This window comes from Phocoena sinus, chromosome 15 (assembly GCF_008692025.1).
Source record: "Phocoena sinus isolate mPhoSin1 chromosome 15, mPhoSin1.pri, whole genome shotgun sequence".
In the NCBI taxonomy this organism is placed as follows: domain Eukaryota; kingdom Metazoa; phylum Chordata; class Mammalia; order Artiodactyla; family Phocoenidae; genus Phocoena; species Phocoena sinus.
This window is the reverse complement of record NC_045777.1, coordinates 80926713-80943308: the sequence shown is the minus strand read 5'-3', so window position 1 is coordinate 80943308 and position 16596 is coordinate 80926713. Positions and strand designations below refer to the sequence as shown.

The window sequence follows — 16596 nt, the reverse complement described above, 5'->3', positions numbered from 1 at the left end:
GGCGATATTCTTAATCTGTCATTCTGGGGTTTTTTTTCCCCCCCTAGCTGGAATATGCCTATAAAAGGAAACTTGTTCTCTTCTACTATGATTACCCTTAGAGATAGTTTGTTGAAGGAAAGACCGGATAAATGCTTACATTTTCCCCTTTATTTGTTAACTGTTCAAATAATGTGGTGGTTCCTCAGCACCCTTCAGTGGTGATCAATTACTACTTTCAGACCGTTATGAACACACTGATTTTAAACAGGCTTAATGTGGTGCGATCCAATGCTGTTATTGCCCTTATTAATGTTGAAGCTAGCCAACTTTTTTGATAAATTGATGTTTTAAATAAGCGACACAGAGGATCGTGCTAGATCTTCAGGAAGCACTACGTGGATGCAGAGCACGTTGGCTGGTCAAGGGAAGTGCGTCTTAGAAATTCCCCTCTGGGGACTTTCCTGGCGGTCCAGTGGTTAAAACTCCGCGTTTCCAATGCCGGGGCCGGGGAGCTGCTTCGATCCCTGGTCTGGGAATTAAGATCCCACATGCCACGGGGTGAGGCAAGAAAAAAAATCCCCTCCAGATGACAAAGAAGGGCAGGGTCCCTCCTGCGCAAGGGGAAGCCTGAGCAAAGCCCAAAGCTGAGAAACAGCCTGCTTTGCAAGAACAAGCAATTCTGGGTTGCACCCATCCTGTAGGTAGGGGCTGGCCAGCCAGGGGAGGGCTTTAAACAGGAGAGCGACAGGTTGGCCTTGTGAGTAGAGGTTGCCCTCTGGTGGCCACATGGACAATGGCAGGGAAGGAAGAAGGCCTGCCAGGAGGCAATGAGCGGTGCCCCTAAGGCATATATTCATATATTTGTAAGTTAGACTCTTCCAGATAGGAGGAGAAACCACACAGTGTTGGGGGTTATTATCCAGATACACGTCAGGAGAAATGGGACAGGTAACCTTGACGGCTCTGTACTGTGGAGTCCAGAGCTCTTCAAACTACAATAGATCCTTTAGGCAGTTTAGTGATCCATCTTTTCTCTGTGCACGTGGCACCGGCACTTCCCCAAAGAGAAGATCCCATAGCAAATGTTTGTCACCGCCCAACCTGGAACATTCTTTGTCTAATTTGCACAAAGTCCACGTCTCGGTGGATGCAGCCCCCAGGCAAAAGCAGACAGCACTTTTGTGTGTCTGGTACCCTGTGTGTCTACAGGGTAGGGCTCTGTTTGTGGGGTGCCTCAAATGCTGTGCTGAGGAGTTCACACCTTCTGACAATGAGGATCCGGTCCCAGTGAACAGGAGGAATGACATGATGAAAACAGTGTTTTAGGGAGAGCATCTTGCCAGCGTGAGAAGGTGTTAGATGGGAGATGAGAGGCAAGACCCCTCCTCTCTGAGGAGTGGTCCCAGAGGAAGTCCACGGGAGGGATGGGGGCCTGGAGTAAGAGAAGCAGCTAAGAAGCACTTAGAAGAAGACAGGAGGCCAGGAAGTGTGACTGGGGTTCTGGAAGGTGGGGAGAGAGGAAGGCGGTGAGGGTGATTCTGGCATCCCTAGCATGTCACCGGGGAATGATAACGTCTGGTGGCAGTGGGCAGTGCAGGATATTAAGCTCCTCGGATACGCAGATGCTATGTTTTGTCTACAGATGGGTTGGCTTTTCAGGGCTGCAAGGACTAGCAGTAGGGGAGGACCCACTGGGGCTGGAGCTCTGGAAGAATGACCAGAAATAGGTCTGTAGAAGAGCCCACATTAGGGTCTGCATGGGTGGCAGGTGAGTGGGGATAGCCCCGGGCGCAGGGCTGAAGTCTGACCCAGTGGGATTCTCACTGTCTGGGGCTGGAGCTTCCGAAACAGCTGTAATGATGCTGTAATGGACCCTAACCTCCTCCAGCCTGCTGGGTCGACTCCTCTACCCATTCAAAAGGCTCGTCCCCAGCCCAGCCCCATCCAAGTGCTGACCGCTCTCTTCTTTCTCTGAAAAGGCTTCCAGATGTTTCCTCCTGGCTCCATCCTGGGTGAGTGGGCACCCACCCAGCAGAGAAATCCAAGGGTAGAGATGGGTGGGAGGACGATGGCTGACAGTTCCCCTCACTCCATACACAAGGACGCCAGTGCAGCCGTCCCACGAGCCTGAGTACATCTCATTCACTTCCCAGGACAACCCCGTCTCTGTTCAGTGGATGAAAAATCAAGCCGTGCCCTTGTGATCTGTGCACTTCTCTGTGTTGTATTTCAATAAAAATTAGAAACCCTGCAACTCTGAAGTAGGTAGCCCCGTGTTATAACGAGGAAACTGAGGTTTGAAAAGCTTAAGTGACTTGGATAAGGCTACGGTCAGTTGCTGGTGGAGCTGAGAATCCGATGGTGGGCATCCGATCCTATGAAGTAGTGGTGTGAGAGAACTACCTTTTATTGGTGCAGTAGCATGGCAGTAGGTGGGGGTCTCAGGGCACTGGGATCGGGGGCTGGTGGGGCTGGTGAGTGTGGGGGGAGGGGTAAGGCCGGGGCTAGATGAAGGTGGGGCGAGTGGAAGCTGGGACACTGCAGCTTTCCTTGTGCTCGTCAAACAGCTGCTCCAGAGCCTTCACGTAGAGCACGTGAGAGTGGTCAACCTGTTCCTCGGTGGGCCCGAGACACTGGGGCACCGGGATGGGGCAGCCCACTGAGGGGAGAGGGGAGACACAGGTGACGTGCTTCTTACGAAGCTGATGGCAGCCTTCTCCCCTGGAGACGGGCACACTCACCCACAGTGGTCATGGGCCTGGAGAAGGGCCCCAGGCCCCAGGAGTCGGCTGAGAAGAGACCACAGCCCCAGAAGATGCAAGGAGAAAAGCCCAGGAGCTTCTTGAAGCCCAGCATCTTCTAGCACAGATGCTGCCACAAGTCTGGGGCAAAAGCCTTAACTCTGAAGATATCATTCTCCCCAAAGGAGTACACGGGCACCAGAGAAGTGCTGGGAAGGGGCGGCAAGAGAGAAGACGGGGTGGTCAGATCAGTGTCTCAAGGAGTGCCCCAAATTCCTCCCTCGCGTGATTCCACTTCCCAAGGCCATTTGAAGCAAATGACAGTGGCTACAAAAGAGATCTGAAAGAGGGATTTACATTTCTTGAGGAAAGACTGTGTACTGGGCCTTCCTATATACATCTTCTCACACAGTCTACAACTGCAACATGGTGGCCAGGTAGGTATTAACCCTATTTCACAAGTAAGGAAGCGTGCAAGCATTTGCCTTTGAGAGGGTGTCATAAAAGAATTTGAACCAAGGGCGTCTGAGCCCCGGGGTCCTGTGACTTGCACTGTGATCCTGTCTCTCTCCGCCTGGGAGGAAGCCTGGGGAACTGGCACCAGTGCTTGGCACAGAGGAAACACTCAAGGGGCAAGAGCGCTCTCTAGGTGTGGTCACGGTGTAAGCTCTGGGGACACACAGGCCCACCTACAGGGGTGCGGTGTGTAGGGACAGACAGTGTAGACCCCCAGATGCACTGTGACTTCTGAACATTCAGGGCAGCACCCCTGGGCACCCACTCACACATGCCTCAGTGCCAGGTGGACAAAGCCTTTCCGATTCTGGACAGTGAGGCAGTGCTCTCCTGGGATGGCATACAGGGACTCGTGGGCCCCCTAACCAGGATGACCACAGCCTGCCCGACGTGAGGCTGTGACAGAATAAAAGCCAGGCTCTGGCGGTTCACGGAACATCCTCCCGCAGGCACGAGGAGGTGTGGGAACAGTCACTACCCCGTCCTTGGCTCCCTAGTCCCTTACCCCACCCCTTAGCCTAGGAAGGGTGAGCCCCCCATCCCTTTCCTTCCAAGCTCCCCTACCCCTGTGCCCATGTCAGTGTGGCCTACAGCACCTCTCCCAGCAAGGATGCAGGACGCTTGCTCCAAAGCCATTCACTGACGCCCACTGTGAGCCTGGCCAATGTTCAAGCCAGGTCCCTGGGCTGAATGGTGGGTGGGGGCCACTGTGGGGGGTGGCTGCCTCCTCCCCTTAGCTCAAGACTCATCAAAGGATAGAAGGTAGCCTCGGTAGACTGGGAAATGGAAGAGGCCATTCAGCATGGCCGTCAAGGGCCGAAGCCTGGGGAACTGCTGGGAGAAGCTGGAGCTCTCAGTGGAGAAGTTACAGAGGATTCCCATGGCCATGATCCCATGTGGGTGAGCGACCAGCAGGTAGTTCCGGTCAGGGGGCAGCTCTACTGTTTTCACCGGTTTTGGGGGCAGTGGGCGGGATGAGGGGAAGAAAGCATAGACAGCAGGATACCAGCTGAACAGAATTCCCTCCACACCAACAGACTTAACTTAGGGTTAGAGTTCAAGGTCCTACGATGGGGTCAAGGGCACAAGGGGCCCCCTCTGGGACACCATCCCACCCCTTCCCCATTGCCTGAACTTAGGCCGCTGGGGGGCTCAGACTCCAGCATAGGGAGGGGTGAGTAGGGGGGGTACATAGGGGAAAGGGAGGAACCAGAGCATCTCCTTGGAGGGTGGCCTGTTGCCTTAATGGGAAAATAATCCCTTAGGTGCTTCCAAACAGTGCAGTTCCTCATCCACTCAGAACGCCTTCCTCCTTGGGCAGACAGATGAGGGTGGGAGAGTTCCTGGAGGCACCATTTATCACCTCTCACTACTTGGGTCCTTGTTTAGTGCTCACCTGGGGGGCGGGGTGTGTGTCCCGGTCCAGGAAGAACCACACCAAGTAGAGAACAGAGAAATACCAGAGCGACGTGAAGAGGAGGAAGAGAAGGGAACAGAAGGGGCCTGGGGGAAACATGGGAAAGAAAAATGAACTACCGCTTTTGAAACTCCCGTGGCTCCTCCCCTCCACCCTCACCAACGAGATCACTGGCCATCTCCCAGCTGGACCTCTGGCCCCTCCCCCTTCCCTTGACCCTCGGACATCCTGGCAGGTGGGGCTCCAGCCTTTCTCCCCCCACCCTCCCCCTTGTCTCCTTCCCCAGTGGACCCCGGGCACCACTCACCCGTGAAGAGGAAAGTGCGCACGTAGCAGTAGGCGCTCAGTATAGCAGGCGCTCAGTACTTCTAGCCGCCGCTTCTTCAGGGTTTTCATACTGCGGGAGGGCGGCGGGGCTGTGGAGACTCCCATTCGCTCCCGTTCTGCCAGCAGGGCTCCAGGACCCGGAGGACAAACGATGAAGATTTCGGTACGAGCCGGGGAAGCCTTTCTCGTCTGAGTGGCCACGCCCCTGGGGCCTCCCGGGGTTGCTTGTAGAGGGCTGTGTGGATGGGGAGACCTTGGGATCCGGAGCGCCACAGGTCTTCACACACTGATCTTTGAACTCCAGACGGTAGGTCTGGGCTGGTCGCTGGGCGGAGCTGGGAGCCGGGGTAGGGGCCGTGCGTTGGAGGTCCACCCCCGCGTGCATTAGGAATCGTTGTGGGGAGCGGTCGCAGAAGAAGCCGGAGAGCCCACCGACTGGGTCCCAGACGAGACTCTTTGATCTCGAGTGCGGCCGGCAGATACTGGACGCGCGCCCCGGGTGTGTTTGCGGGTCTCCGGGAGTGTCTAGTCCCCTCCGAGGCCCGGCCAGGCGCGCGGCCTTGCCCCGCCAAGTACAAACACACACACACCGCAGGTCTGTACCCACCTTTAATTTCAGTCCCCACCCGCAGTCACCGAGGGCACCGGTGGGGGCCGGCGGCGCGTCTAGGTGGGGGGAGGTGCCTGTCGGCGGGGACGCCAGAGCGCGCCATGTGCTCTTTCAACAGCTGCTTGAGCCGCTCCAAGTAGACCTCGTGCTGCGCGTCCACCTGCGCCCGGCTGGGCCGCGGGGTTCGCTGCGCCGGGATCGGGGCCCCCACTGTGGGCGGAACAGGAGGCCAGAGGGTTGGTCGCTAGCAGCCGCCCGCAGGTCACCTTCTCGCTCGCCGCGATTAACTGGGACAGAGTTCAGGGCTGGCGCGTTTGCCAAAGGCAGCCTGGAGGCGTGGCCGGAATCCAGGATTTCACGCCCCAACCGGGGGGACCTTCACCTCCGGCGCGGGGAGGGTGCAGAGGCCTTCAGCCGGGGAGAAGCAGGCGGGCGGGCCGGATAGCGGAGCGGGTAGAGGCCGGGGCTCGCCGACGGTGTGGATGGGCGTGCGGAAGGGCAGGAGGAGGCCCCGGGGGCCGTGGAACAACGGCAGGGCCACTCTCAGCAGTGGCTGCAGCGCTTCCTGTGTCCTTCGCACCCATGAGCCCGGCGGGTTCGGGAACTGCTGGATGAGCTAGTTCTCCCCGAAAGAGAAGACTGGCACGAGGGAGGCCCTGGGGGAGCAACTGACTCCAGACCCCGCCCGGCGCGCGCTGCGCTCCCTCCCGGGCAGCGCTGCCCTCTTCCAGCGCCAACTTGACAAATCTCTTCTGATTCCGGATTCGCAAGCTCAGCGCTCCGGGCTTTGCCTCCCACGCCTCCAGGGGCCCTCCCACGGCCAGGAGGCCCCCGGGCAGGGACAAGAGATAGGAGGCGCTGGCCTTATCCGAGGGCACTGATCCTGCGAGAGAGGGCGGAGGCCGGGGGACCTGACGCCTGATTCTTCCAGAAAAGAGGGCGCAGGGCTCTGGGAAAGTAAGTAGAGGTGGGACCAAGTGCCCGCATGCGGGAGGAGGAGGGCAGTTAGGAGGTGACAGCAGGGACTGGGGCTTCTGAGACCCAGCGCTCTCCTCACCAGCACACATGATGTAGTCCCTGAAGACAGGGAGCTGGAACCAACAGGGCAGCGTGAGCAGGTGGGGCTGGAGGTGAGGGAAGAGGTGGAGAAGCCAGTGGCCTCTGTGCAGAAGTTGCTGCAGGCCCCGCTGACCAGGACCCCGTGAGGGTGGAAGCCAAAGAGGTAGTTCCAGGAGGGATCCGGATCTGCGCTTTTAACCAGCTGGGGGACACCCCACTGGGGAGCTGACATTGGACTTCGGGGGTGAAGGTCCCGAGAGTCCATTCTGAAGCCCTGCTCCCAGCCAGCTCACCGTTCCCGAGCGCCTCGCCGAGATGGGGAGGTGGTCACGGATATGTCTCCGGATGGCCCAGTTGCGGACCCAGGCAGAGCAGCGGCCCCCTGCCCCAGGTGTGTTTCTATCTCCACGGAGTCAGACCAGGTCGAGGACCGCTAGGATCCAGGCCCGGCCCAGGAATACAGGAGCAAGGCAGCCAGGCACACCTGGGAGGGAGGTGGTGGCGGTGCGTGGGGGGTTGTGGGGACTCAGGATCCAGAGGTTCGAGTCCCAGGTCCCCCGTTTTCCCCCTTCCCTGTTCCATGGTTTCAGGCGCATCTGTCCAATCTACATCTTTCTCCCTCTCTCCACCCCACAGACCCCTGCCCTGCCTCCCTCCCTCCCGTACTGGAATGGGGAAGCAGAGTGCCAGGCGCAGGGTTCCTCAGGTCTTCAGGGACTCAGTGAGCCCCCCAAAAGGGGAAGACCCATTGCAGGACGGCAAACACTTGGAGGCCCCGGAAGAGGTGGCTGGAGGAGGATGCAGAGGGGAGTCACCCAGGAGCCACCACGGCAGTGAAGCGTACCTTCTTTGACCCAACCCACTGGTCCTGACCCCTGGCCTGGATTCTGCCCTCGCTTCCGCCCCCGCTGCTGACCTGCACATTGGAGCATTGTGAACCCCGGCATGGAAGGGTTAACCACTATTTGGGCTCACAGGGCTGTGACCAGTAGGACCGAAAGGAAAGACCAGGGCTGTGGCTTGGAGCCTCGGGGTGAGGAAGGTGTTTAACTTTGTGGAAGTCAGGACCGGCTCCCTGTGAGGAGCAGGGTTGGGAGAGGTCTGGGCCAGCGGGGGTTGCCATGTGTGTGTATCCCGAAGTGCAGAGCTCCCCATTTGTCACCCGGACCTGGCGCCTAAACGGTAGGTGACCTGCAGGAGGATATATTCCCTAAGGAGTAGCTTAGGCCTCTGTGGGGAGACCTTCAGAGGGAAGGGTTTTATGGGAGAGGCTAAGGATTGGGGAACCCCTCCAAGAGAGAGCCCACTGGTCTGTGGGCATATCCTCCAGTGGGCTGGGGCCAGTCCTCACTGTGACCGTGGCCCTGTTTAACATTGACCAGAGGCCTGCAGAGCCAGCACTTTTTCCAGGTCAGGGAACGTCACTTGTTTTTGGGTTTTTTTGGCTGCACCTTGCCTTGTGGGATCTTAGTTCCCTCACCAGGGATGGAACCCATGGTCCCTGCAGTGCAAGCCAGGAGTCCTAACCACTGGACCACTAGAAGTCCCGGTAAAAAAAAAAAAAGTCCCAGTCTTGTCTTTTGCAAGGCTGCTTCCCATCACGCCTCTTCCAGGAAGCTTTCCTGGGCTGACCCTTAGGAGTCCCCTCTCCTGATTCCACCTAACAGCTTAGACGCAAGAAGCCACAGTAGGGTTCCAGCCTGTCTTCCCTCAAAGAACACATGCCCCCAGGGGGACTTACTTCCCCAGCAATGTCCCTGGAGCTCAGCTTACGGCTGTGCCGCCCCACACGTCATGCACTGGAGAAGATGCCATCAGGTGAGGAGAGAATCGGGGAGGAGAGCTTGGGGGCTTTGCACGGGTGGGGATGGGGGGTTCTCACCTCAGCCCAACAAGGGAAGTCCTTCTTTCGGTCTGGCCCTCCTCACGTCCTCCCCCAGCTCTGGCAATGACAGGGAGTTAGACGTGGGAGCCAGGGAAGCTTCCAGGCTCCCACTCTGCTCTAAAATCATGTCTCTGTCTTTTCTTTTTCTCTGTTCTTTTCCTCTGGAAAACCCCGGGTCTCCCCTCTACACTGGGTGGCGGGAGGGATACGGCGTCCACAGGTAGATGAAAGAATAAATGGACTCAAGAATTACAAATCCTCTTTTATTGAGAGGGAGACTGAAAAACAATAATTTATCACGTGGTGAACACCCAGAAGCCCTCTCCCCGGGAACTCTTGGGGGCTGAGGGGTGGAGCAAGGGGGCTCCCTGAGCTTCCTGAGGGCCGCGTGGTGGGAAGCGAGGTGACACATTCAGTCCCAGGCACACGGAACATACACCCAGGAGGCGAGGAGCTGGACAGACCCCCTCCGAGGAGGGCGGCACAGGAAGGCACAATGGCAGGGAAGCTTGGGCAGTGGTGGAGCGTCAGGGGTCCACAAAGGACACCATGATGTAGCGAGTGCCCCGAGTGGTGGGCAGCCCCTCGTGGTAGTGGGTGAGGCGGCCAGGGTGCAGGAGCCCCCAGCCCTTCCGGGGGGACGACACCACACAGTCGTAGCGCAGGAAGCGGCAGCCACCTCCCTGGGAAGACGAGAAGGGGCAGGAGTGCAGAGTGAGCGGAAGTGGGGGCTGGGCGGCGGGCTGACAGAGCGGGGAGAGCCCGACCGGGGGAATCAGGGAGGGAGGACACAGGTTTGGGCATCAGCAGATGGGAGACCCAGGAGAAAGGGTGAGGCTGCCAGCCCGGAAGGGGTCCAGAAGAGGATACCCACGAAGTCACTGAGAAATATAAAGAAGGCAGACAAGGGGGAGGGAGGTGACCGAGGGGTGTGTGTAGGGATGGTAAGGGGGCGGGACACAGGGTCCTGCGTGTGGGGAGGGGCCCTGGGGGCGCCCTGAAGTGGAGGGCAGTAGGGACTCACCTCATAATCCAGGCCCTTGTGGTTGAGGGCGACATTGAGGGTGAAGGTGGATGAGTCGTGATGTGGCCGCAGAGAGGGCTGCTCATCTGGCCGGTAGCGGACCACAAAGTTCATCACCGCCCGGGTCTGTGACAGGGACACGGGAGGAGAGGCTGGAGGGATGGCCATCAGGTCCGGGGAAGGGGAGGGGTTCTCACTGGTACCTGCGGGCTGCCTCCCCCAGGGCTGCCCTCCTGTAGGATCTCATTTTATGGGGCCGGGACGGGGTGTGGGAGGTGGAGGCGCAGGGGTGGCGAGTGCAGCGGCCCACCTTGGTGTGGTAGCCGGGGAACAGGCTCTCGGTCATGGGCCCCACGTACGTCCGCAGCAGCTGCAGCCACTGGTCCTCATAGCCCACCTGCTTCATGTGGATGTCCACGGTGGGTACGTTCTCGTAGCCTCCAGCCAGCCTTGAGTCCTGTGGGCAGCGGGCACTGAGCCGACAGGGCAGTGTCAGCCTCCCCCTCCTCTTGCTCCCAGGCCTTAAAGCCTGTATTCCCTCCGTCTGGAAGTCTCGACCACTTCTCAGCTTGCCTCGCTCCTCCTGTCCTCTGAGTGTCAGCTAAGACGTCACCTCTTCTGCGGAGCCCCTCGGTCCCCCCACGTCTGGGTCAAGGGTCCCTCCTGAGCCGCCCGCAGCACCCGGGCTGCCCACCACAGCCTTCAGAAGCTGGGTTTCTGCTGCTGCTGACAGCGGGTGAGACCCAGGAGGGCAGACCCAGGCCAGGGCTGGCGGCTAGGACCCACCCCGTAAATATTTCTTGAACGAATGGATGAGTGAGTGAATACAGCTGTGCCTCCTGTGGGCCCCTCCCCCTTGGGGACCCCTCTTTGCTCCCACTCTCTGGATTCCATTTTCCCTCAATCAGGGAAGTTTCACCTCCGTCCTCCTGGGGACCCCCTCCCCCCTGCCCCAGCCCCTCACCTCATGCCGGCCTCCTGACCACTGGCCGTAATGCTCCGTTTCTTCCACCAGCTCATCGCACATTTGCTCAGACAGCAGAGGGAACCAGTACACGTCCGGGCAGGGCTGCGGACGGGCGGGACAGGGCGAGAACAGCAGGGCTGGGTCATGCTCGGGGAGCGGACAGGCAGCCAAAGGAAGGGAGAGAAAGCAGGGAGCAGAAAGGGAAGCCAGGAGATGAGAGAATCTGCAGGAATGGGGATCTGAGTGTGGGGATGGGCCAGGAGGCGCTGGGCCAGAGAAGGTGGGAGCAGTGCTGAAAACATGGCGCAAATGGCACGGGGGTCCTGGAGCCCCGGGTTCTGGGATAGTGGTTTTCAAACTCATCTTAAAAAGTATAATTTCACCCATACACCAATATACCCAACAGACAAGAGAGGACCACCCAGATTAATGCCAGGATGGGGGCTGCAGGCCTATCTGCTCTGCCTTTGCCCTCAATGCCTGAGCAGAAAACCCTGAGGCACCACTAATCCAGGCGGTGGACCCAGGGGGTGATGGCCATGTGATGGGTCGGGGTCCTGCGTGGGGCTCACCTGTTCCACGAGTCCCTCCCCTTCCAGGGCCCGGCTGTAGTTCTCGTGAATATACTGCTCCTTCCAGTCCTGGGGGATGGGGGGAGGTGCACCTTGACCCGGGCCCTCTTCATTCCATCTGCTCCCGCCCAGGAAGCCCCCTCCCCAGGCAACAGGAGAGCCTGCACAGCACGCATGAGCGTGCGGTAGGTCTGGGGCATCCTCCTTTAGTGAAGGAGGGGAAACTACCTTCTGAGCGAGGGGCCGCCTACTCACCAGGGGGTTGTCGAAGATCTGCCAGAGGTCAGGGTGCAGGTGGTCTGTGTCATACCGGGAAGTGGCCAGGAGGCGCCCAAATTCGTGCTGATTGCTGAGGTGGAGAAAGATGCCCTGGAGTGGAGGGAGGGTGTGAGAAGGGTGACAGGGAGCAAGGGCCTTGCCCCGCCTCGAGCCCCAGGCCCACTCACCTTATCCCGCAGGCTCTTGCAGAAGGCCATGTCTGGGTCAGTGTCACTGCCCGAGAACACCTCCCTCTGGGGCAGCTCCGTCCTCAGGGTCTCCCCGCGGATCACATAGGCCTGGGATATGTAGGGCACATTCCACACGCCCCTGGAGGCGCCCACACTGGGGTCAGCTACGTGGGCGAGCCCCACAGTCCTGCCCTGTTCCTCCCAGGGGCCCCTTCCCTCGAGGGCTGTGAGCTGCTAGGTCCCACTGGCTTCCCCCGTCAACCCTCTCGTGCCCCCCTGCACGGTCAGTCCCTGCCCACAGCCCCCACTGGGCCCCCGAGACTGGGGCTTGGCGGCAGGATGCAGGGTCTCCGAGGGCCCAGGCCGGGGCAGGGGAGGGGCTTCAGGACTCACGCTCGCTTCCGCTGCACCAGCTCCACGTAGTCCTCGGAGCGCGCGTAGTACTCATCGGGGCTCAGGGCTCCCCAGAAATTGGACCACAGCTTCCCGTGGCGGGACAGCATGGGCGCTATCACCTTCCTGTGGACGAGCAGAGGTGAGGGCCGGGCGGAGTTGTGCCCCACGCCCAGGGGAGGAGGGGGGGGTTCCCTGGGGACTATCTGGGGGCCCTCTGGCTGAACCAGCTGAGTGACCTGTTCTCTTCAATGAGGATGCGCAGGGTCTGCGGGTTGCTGATGACCGCGTCTGCGTCCAGGCTGAAGTAGAATTCACACTTGGGGTCCTGCCGACAAGTGTCCCTGGAGGTGACAGACCAACAGACAGATGAGCTGAAACGGGAGCAGGTGTGGGGGGAGAGGGGACTGTAGAGAGGGTGGAACTCCCCCTACCCGCTGAGGAGAAGAGGAGGAAAGTGGGTAGAAGCATCAGCAAGAGGACAGCAGGGAGAAAAGGACTGGGGGGGAGGGGGAGGGCGGGAAAGGGGGAGGCCGAGGCCTCTGCGCCTCCTCCCCCGGGACCCCCAGATTCTTCCATCTGTGCGGGGCAAGGGAGGGACAGCACACTTAGTGGCTGGGAGTGCGCCACTGTGGAGGCCGAGGAGAGGCTGGATGGGGAACGGAGAGGGAAGGGGGCTTGCAGTGGGTGGCAGCCCCTCCCCCACTGCTTTCACCGCCCCCCCCAACACCCGCCCAAGGCTCACTCACATGGCCATGTCCCTGGCCTCGCCTGGCGTCAGGCCCTCCTCGGGCCCCACCAGCTTCACAGCTGAGAAGTGGTCCTGCAGCTGGGGCCAGGAGTCAGCAATGTGGGGCTCGTGGTACACCTCCTGGAGATGGCGGGGGGAGAAGGGGGAGATGGGGAGACCGAGAGGGCAGAAAAGATGGTGCCTGAGGGACAGGAGCGGGGAAGGAGGTGAGCAAAAAGGGTGCAGGAAGGAGTCTGGGATATAGGGAGTGGGAGTTCTGATGAGGGCAGGGGCGGGGTCCCTTGGGAGGGAGAGGCTGTCAGTCGGGGTGTCTCACGTTGTTGTGCAGGAAGAGGGTGACCCTGTCGGGCGGATAGTCCAGGAGCAGCAGCCGCTGGAGGAAGCGGGGCAGGAATGGGGTAGGTTGTTCCACAAACACTGCCAGAAGCACCCGGGGGGGAGTCTGGAAGATACAACGTGATGGGGCTCAGAGGAAAGCCCGCCAGTCTGTCCTCCACAACCCTGGCAGGTTTGCGGGTCTCCAGGGGCTTTGCCCCCACCCACTGCTGCCTGGAATGCCCTCCCTGAACCTCCTGCTTCCAAGCGCTCTCCCACCCACGCTGGCACCCCCTCCTCACCTGCCCCCCCGGGAGTGGCCTCCGGTCCTGGTCACAGAACCCACAGCCTCCCTCAGGAGTCCAGCCATTGGGGACGTAGTTTCCCAGGTAATTCAGCTGGAGCTGTTGGGAGAGACGGTGAGAGGCTGAGGCTGATGAGTCCAGGGCCAGAGGTGAGGGAGGTGGGGCAGACAGGGAGGGGACAGGGCAGGATGGGGAGTGGTGGCCACTGAGAAACCCTCCCAGCACCTGTGCTTCTGGGGTTGGGGAGGACTCACTACTTGGAAGGGCTGGAGGAACCTGGGGGCTGGGGCGAGGTCTGGGGCAGGGGCTGTGCGGGCAGGACTGACTGGGGCTGGGGCTGAGGGTATAAGCAACTGGGGCACCTTAGTGGGGCCGTTCCCATGGACCACAACAGGAAGTGTGTCATAGGCCACATTCCGGATACGCACGCGATTCCGACCAAACTTTAAGACCACCTCATCTGGGGAAGAAAGGCCAGGCTTCAGACTCCCTTTCCCCCAAAGCTGCCAAACAGCACGTGCTTCTAAATATGGGGGGGGCGGGGGCTGCCCAGCTTCTCTAGAGGATGAAGGACTGTGACCCATGGGGCAGGGATGGGACACCTTCTCTCTCTGAGGGCACTGACCAGGCTGCTGTCACCCTGGGGCACCCCACCACTTACTACCTGTGCGACCTGGGCAAGCCACTGGCCCCTCAAAGAGGCAGTTTCCCCATCTGTAACAGGTGGATAACCACAGACCTGCCCTTTGTAGAACTGTTGTGTTAAATGAAATTACAGAAGTAAAGCCCTGGCCCAGAGCCCCGCCTCGTAGTGTGTCAGACAGACGTCAGGCGCGACCACTGCTGCTGCTGCTATTAGCGCGGTGCACCTATCAGCCATTCCGACGTTTGATGAAGTTAACATCGAGGTGAGTCGAAGGTCACCCCAGTCCTACCAGGAGCCTCTCCCACATTCAGGACCCCCAGCAGCCTCCCATCACCCCTTCAGATGGCCTTTTCCTCACCTAAAGCCCCGTTGAGGTTCTGAAAGATCTGCGATTTATGATCCAGATTAAGGCTGAGTTTCTCCTGGATGGGATGAGATGGGGCAGGTAATTAAAGAGGCGGTGGGACACCATTTCCCACCTTTTCTCTTTATGTCTTTCAAGAAGCCTCTTTACCCCTTCCCTCGCATTCAGCCTGAGAGGCCTGCCACCTCCAGAGCTTCAAGTCGGGCCCCCTCTTCTGCCCCTCCCTACCCTCAGTCCTGGGTCCAGGTAGAGCCGAGTGTAGAACAGCTGATCGTCATCGTCATCTTTGTACTTCCACTGGCGGACAATTTGGTGGATAGCAGGGGCGAAGCCAATGAATCCTGGGTGGGGGGAGGGGAGGTGCTGACTCCAAGATTCCCAGGGTCCCAGGACCTGTCCGCACTCCCTCTCCAGCCCTCAGGCACCTGGAACACTCCATGCCCCACCACTTTTGGACACTCTGCCACTCACCACCAGAGTTGAGGAAGCGCTTCCCCGTGCCCACCTCAGGGTACTGCTCCGCCAGCCCCCACTCGGGCCAGCAGAAGCCCTCTGCAGAGAAGAGCAGACGGCTGCCACTCTGGACAAACTTCTTCAGCAGCTCCGAGGGGCTGCCGGCCAGAATCACGTCGTAGCTGGGGGAGGAAGGGTAGGATGAGCAGGACAGCCACTAGGAACCTCAGTCTCCTCACCCCCTCTTTCTGTCCACCCCTCTTCTTTCTCCCCAGCCCCAGCCCCTTTACCTGTCCACAAACATGATGACCATATCCTCCCTGTCTGCATATTTCTCCATTTCCTTCTTCAGCCACCTGACCTTCTGTCCTCCACCAACCGTTCGGGCTACATCGCCCCCTCGCCACTCCTGTCCCAGGCCCAGGGTCTGTGGAGGAGACCCAGAATGCCAGGGAGGGGCTCAGGCGGCCAGGTGGTCCCACCGTCCTGACCAGGCTCACCGTGGGGTCCCAGGCATCCAGCCCTCAGCCCACTCCTAGGCTAGACCCCACCCCCACCCCTTCTAGAGGCCATGAGAGTGTTTCTCTCCTCACCCGCACAGTGTAGTTGAAAAACTCCGCTGACCGCAGGAAACGCCGGTATCCTTCTGTCTCGCCTGTGGCCACGGTGATCACCAGCAGCTTCTCTGTCACCAGCCAGGAATTGACACTCAGGACCCACTCGCCCAGCTCGCTGCCCGGCAAGCTCCACTCACCGCAGGCCCCCTTTCCCTCCCTCTGACTCTGCTCCGGTTCCTCCCCTCTTTTCCGCATTCCCTCTTAAACTCTTCCAACCCAGGGAAACTTGACCCCAGTGAAAGCCGAATGGGAGTAACACCCAGAAATTCGGGGTCAGTTCCCATGGGGAGGGTGGAAACAGTTCAGAGCGAGGAGTGGGCGAGGGGCCGTGTGATTCGGCCCTAGAGAGCCCGCTGGGCGTGGGAGAGGCCCGCCTCGACCCTCTCCCCGGGGTCAGCCTGGCGCCACTCGCCCCTCCCCGGGTTCTCACCTGGGTTGACAGGGTCGCTGCCCCGGGGACGATTTGAAGCCGAGGCCTCAGGAGGCGGCGACAGCAGTAGCAGCAGTAGCAGCAGGAGCCGGAGTCCCGGGCCCGAGGCCATGACGGGGAGCTGGCCGAGGGGCACACAAGCCCGCACCGGGCTCTGGCTGTGCGCCTGGACCCCAACTCCGGAGAGAGGCTCTGGGAAAAAGGACGGGGGCTGCTGTGCGGCCCGCAGCTAGGAGGAGCCGGCTTGGGGCTCCGCCCCGGGGGAAAAAAAAAAAGCGTACCCGGAGGTTACAGAAAACTCGAGATGCCGGGCCTTAGACAAGGCGAGGATTGTCCCGGGCGGTGGGCAGAACTGAACGAGCGGGAGGGGGCGCCCAACCCGGAGGCGGGGGAGGGGCGGGGACTAGGGCTGGCGATCCGGAGCCGAGGACTTTTAGAGCCAGCCCGGCCCACAGCCAGCCTAACACTTCAGGAAGGTGAAACGCGGAGAGGGGAAGTGACCCCTTGCGGGTCCGGCGGAATGCGGAGGTGGGTCTCTGCCACAACCCTGCCTCGAGCAGCCGGGTGGAAGACCCAGAAAGAGGCGATGGGGACGCGCGGAGCGGGTTTGACGGCAGGGAGGGAGAAGGCCGAGGAATCTGTGGCCCCAAGGGATCTGGGGGGTGAGGTTTTGGCAGAGGGTCACCGGGGACCTCTGGGATTGCCCACTGAAGCCAAGTTCTTTGGTACTCCGGCCCATCATCTTCACTGCCCAGGGGAGAAGCTCCATGGGA

At 60.1% G+C, this 16596-nt stretch overlaps 2 protein-coding genes across 4 annotated transcripts; both read right to left on the bottom strand.

Annotated features, from left to right (window-relative positions):
- Positions 1–130: 130 nt before the first annotated feature.
- On the bottom strand, positions 131–5088 carry MOGAT3 (monoacylglycerol O-acyltransferase 3). Its single transcript, XM_032604685.1, is given in 9 exon segments — positions 131–2641; positions 2724–2932; positions 3509–3602; positions 3605–3683; positions 3990–4192; positions 4480–4560; positions 4650–4742; positions 4964–5018; positions 5020–5088. Coding segments are annotated over 9 exon segments (1038 nt in total). The 3' UTR covers positions 131–2486.
- A 3698-nt stretch (positions 5089–8786) lies between these two features.
- PLOD3 (procollagen-lysine,2-oxoglutarate 5-dioxygenase 3) lies at positions 8787–16464 on the bottom strand. Of its 3 annotated transcripts, none has more exons than XM_032604679.1 (19): positions 15824–16464; positions 15370–15461; positions 15067–15203; positions 14795–14958; positions 14552–14664; positions 14318–14381; positions 13676–13773; positions 13311–13412; positions 13010–13135; positions 12692–12813; positions 12182–12286; positions 11943–12068; positions 11547–11688; positions 11356–11469; positions 11101–11169; positions 10526–10630; positions 9872–10018; positions 9562–9687; positions 8787–9220 (listed from the first exon to the last, which is right to left on the bottom strand). In XM_032604679.1, the coding sequence occupies exons 1-19, from the start codon at positions 15933–15935 to the stop codon at positions 9065–9067; spliced, it is 2220 nt and encodes a 739-aa protein (XP_032460570.1). In that variant the 5' UTR covers positions 15936–16464; the 3' UTR covers positions 8787–9064. The 3 variants fall into 3 exon arrangements, with proteins under 3 accessions (XP_032460570.1, XP_032460569.1, XP_032460571.1); XM_032604678.1 differs by having other exon boundaries at positions 12182–12316; positions 15824–16260; XM_032604680.1 differs by having other exon boundaries at positions 13010–13066; positions 15824–16260.
- Positions 16465–16596: the final 132 nt, after the last annotated feature.

Bases quoted from the DNA above. Each gene is read 5' to 3' on its own strand.
- PLOD3 (XM_032604678.1), bottom strand. From the start codon at position 15,935: ATGGCCTCGGGCCCGGGACTCCGGCTCCTGCTGCTACTGCTGCTACTG. The intron at 14,959-15,066 runs GTAAAGGGGCTG...TTCCTCCCCCAG, and splicing joins GTCATCATGTTTGTGGACAG to CTACGACGTGATTCTGGCCG. The intron at 12,069-12,181 runs GTCACTCAGCTG...GCTCGTCCACAG, and splicing joins ATCCTCATTGAAGAGAACAG to GAAGGTGATAGCGCCCATGC.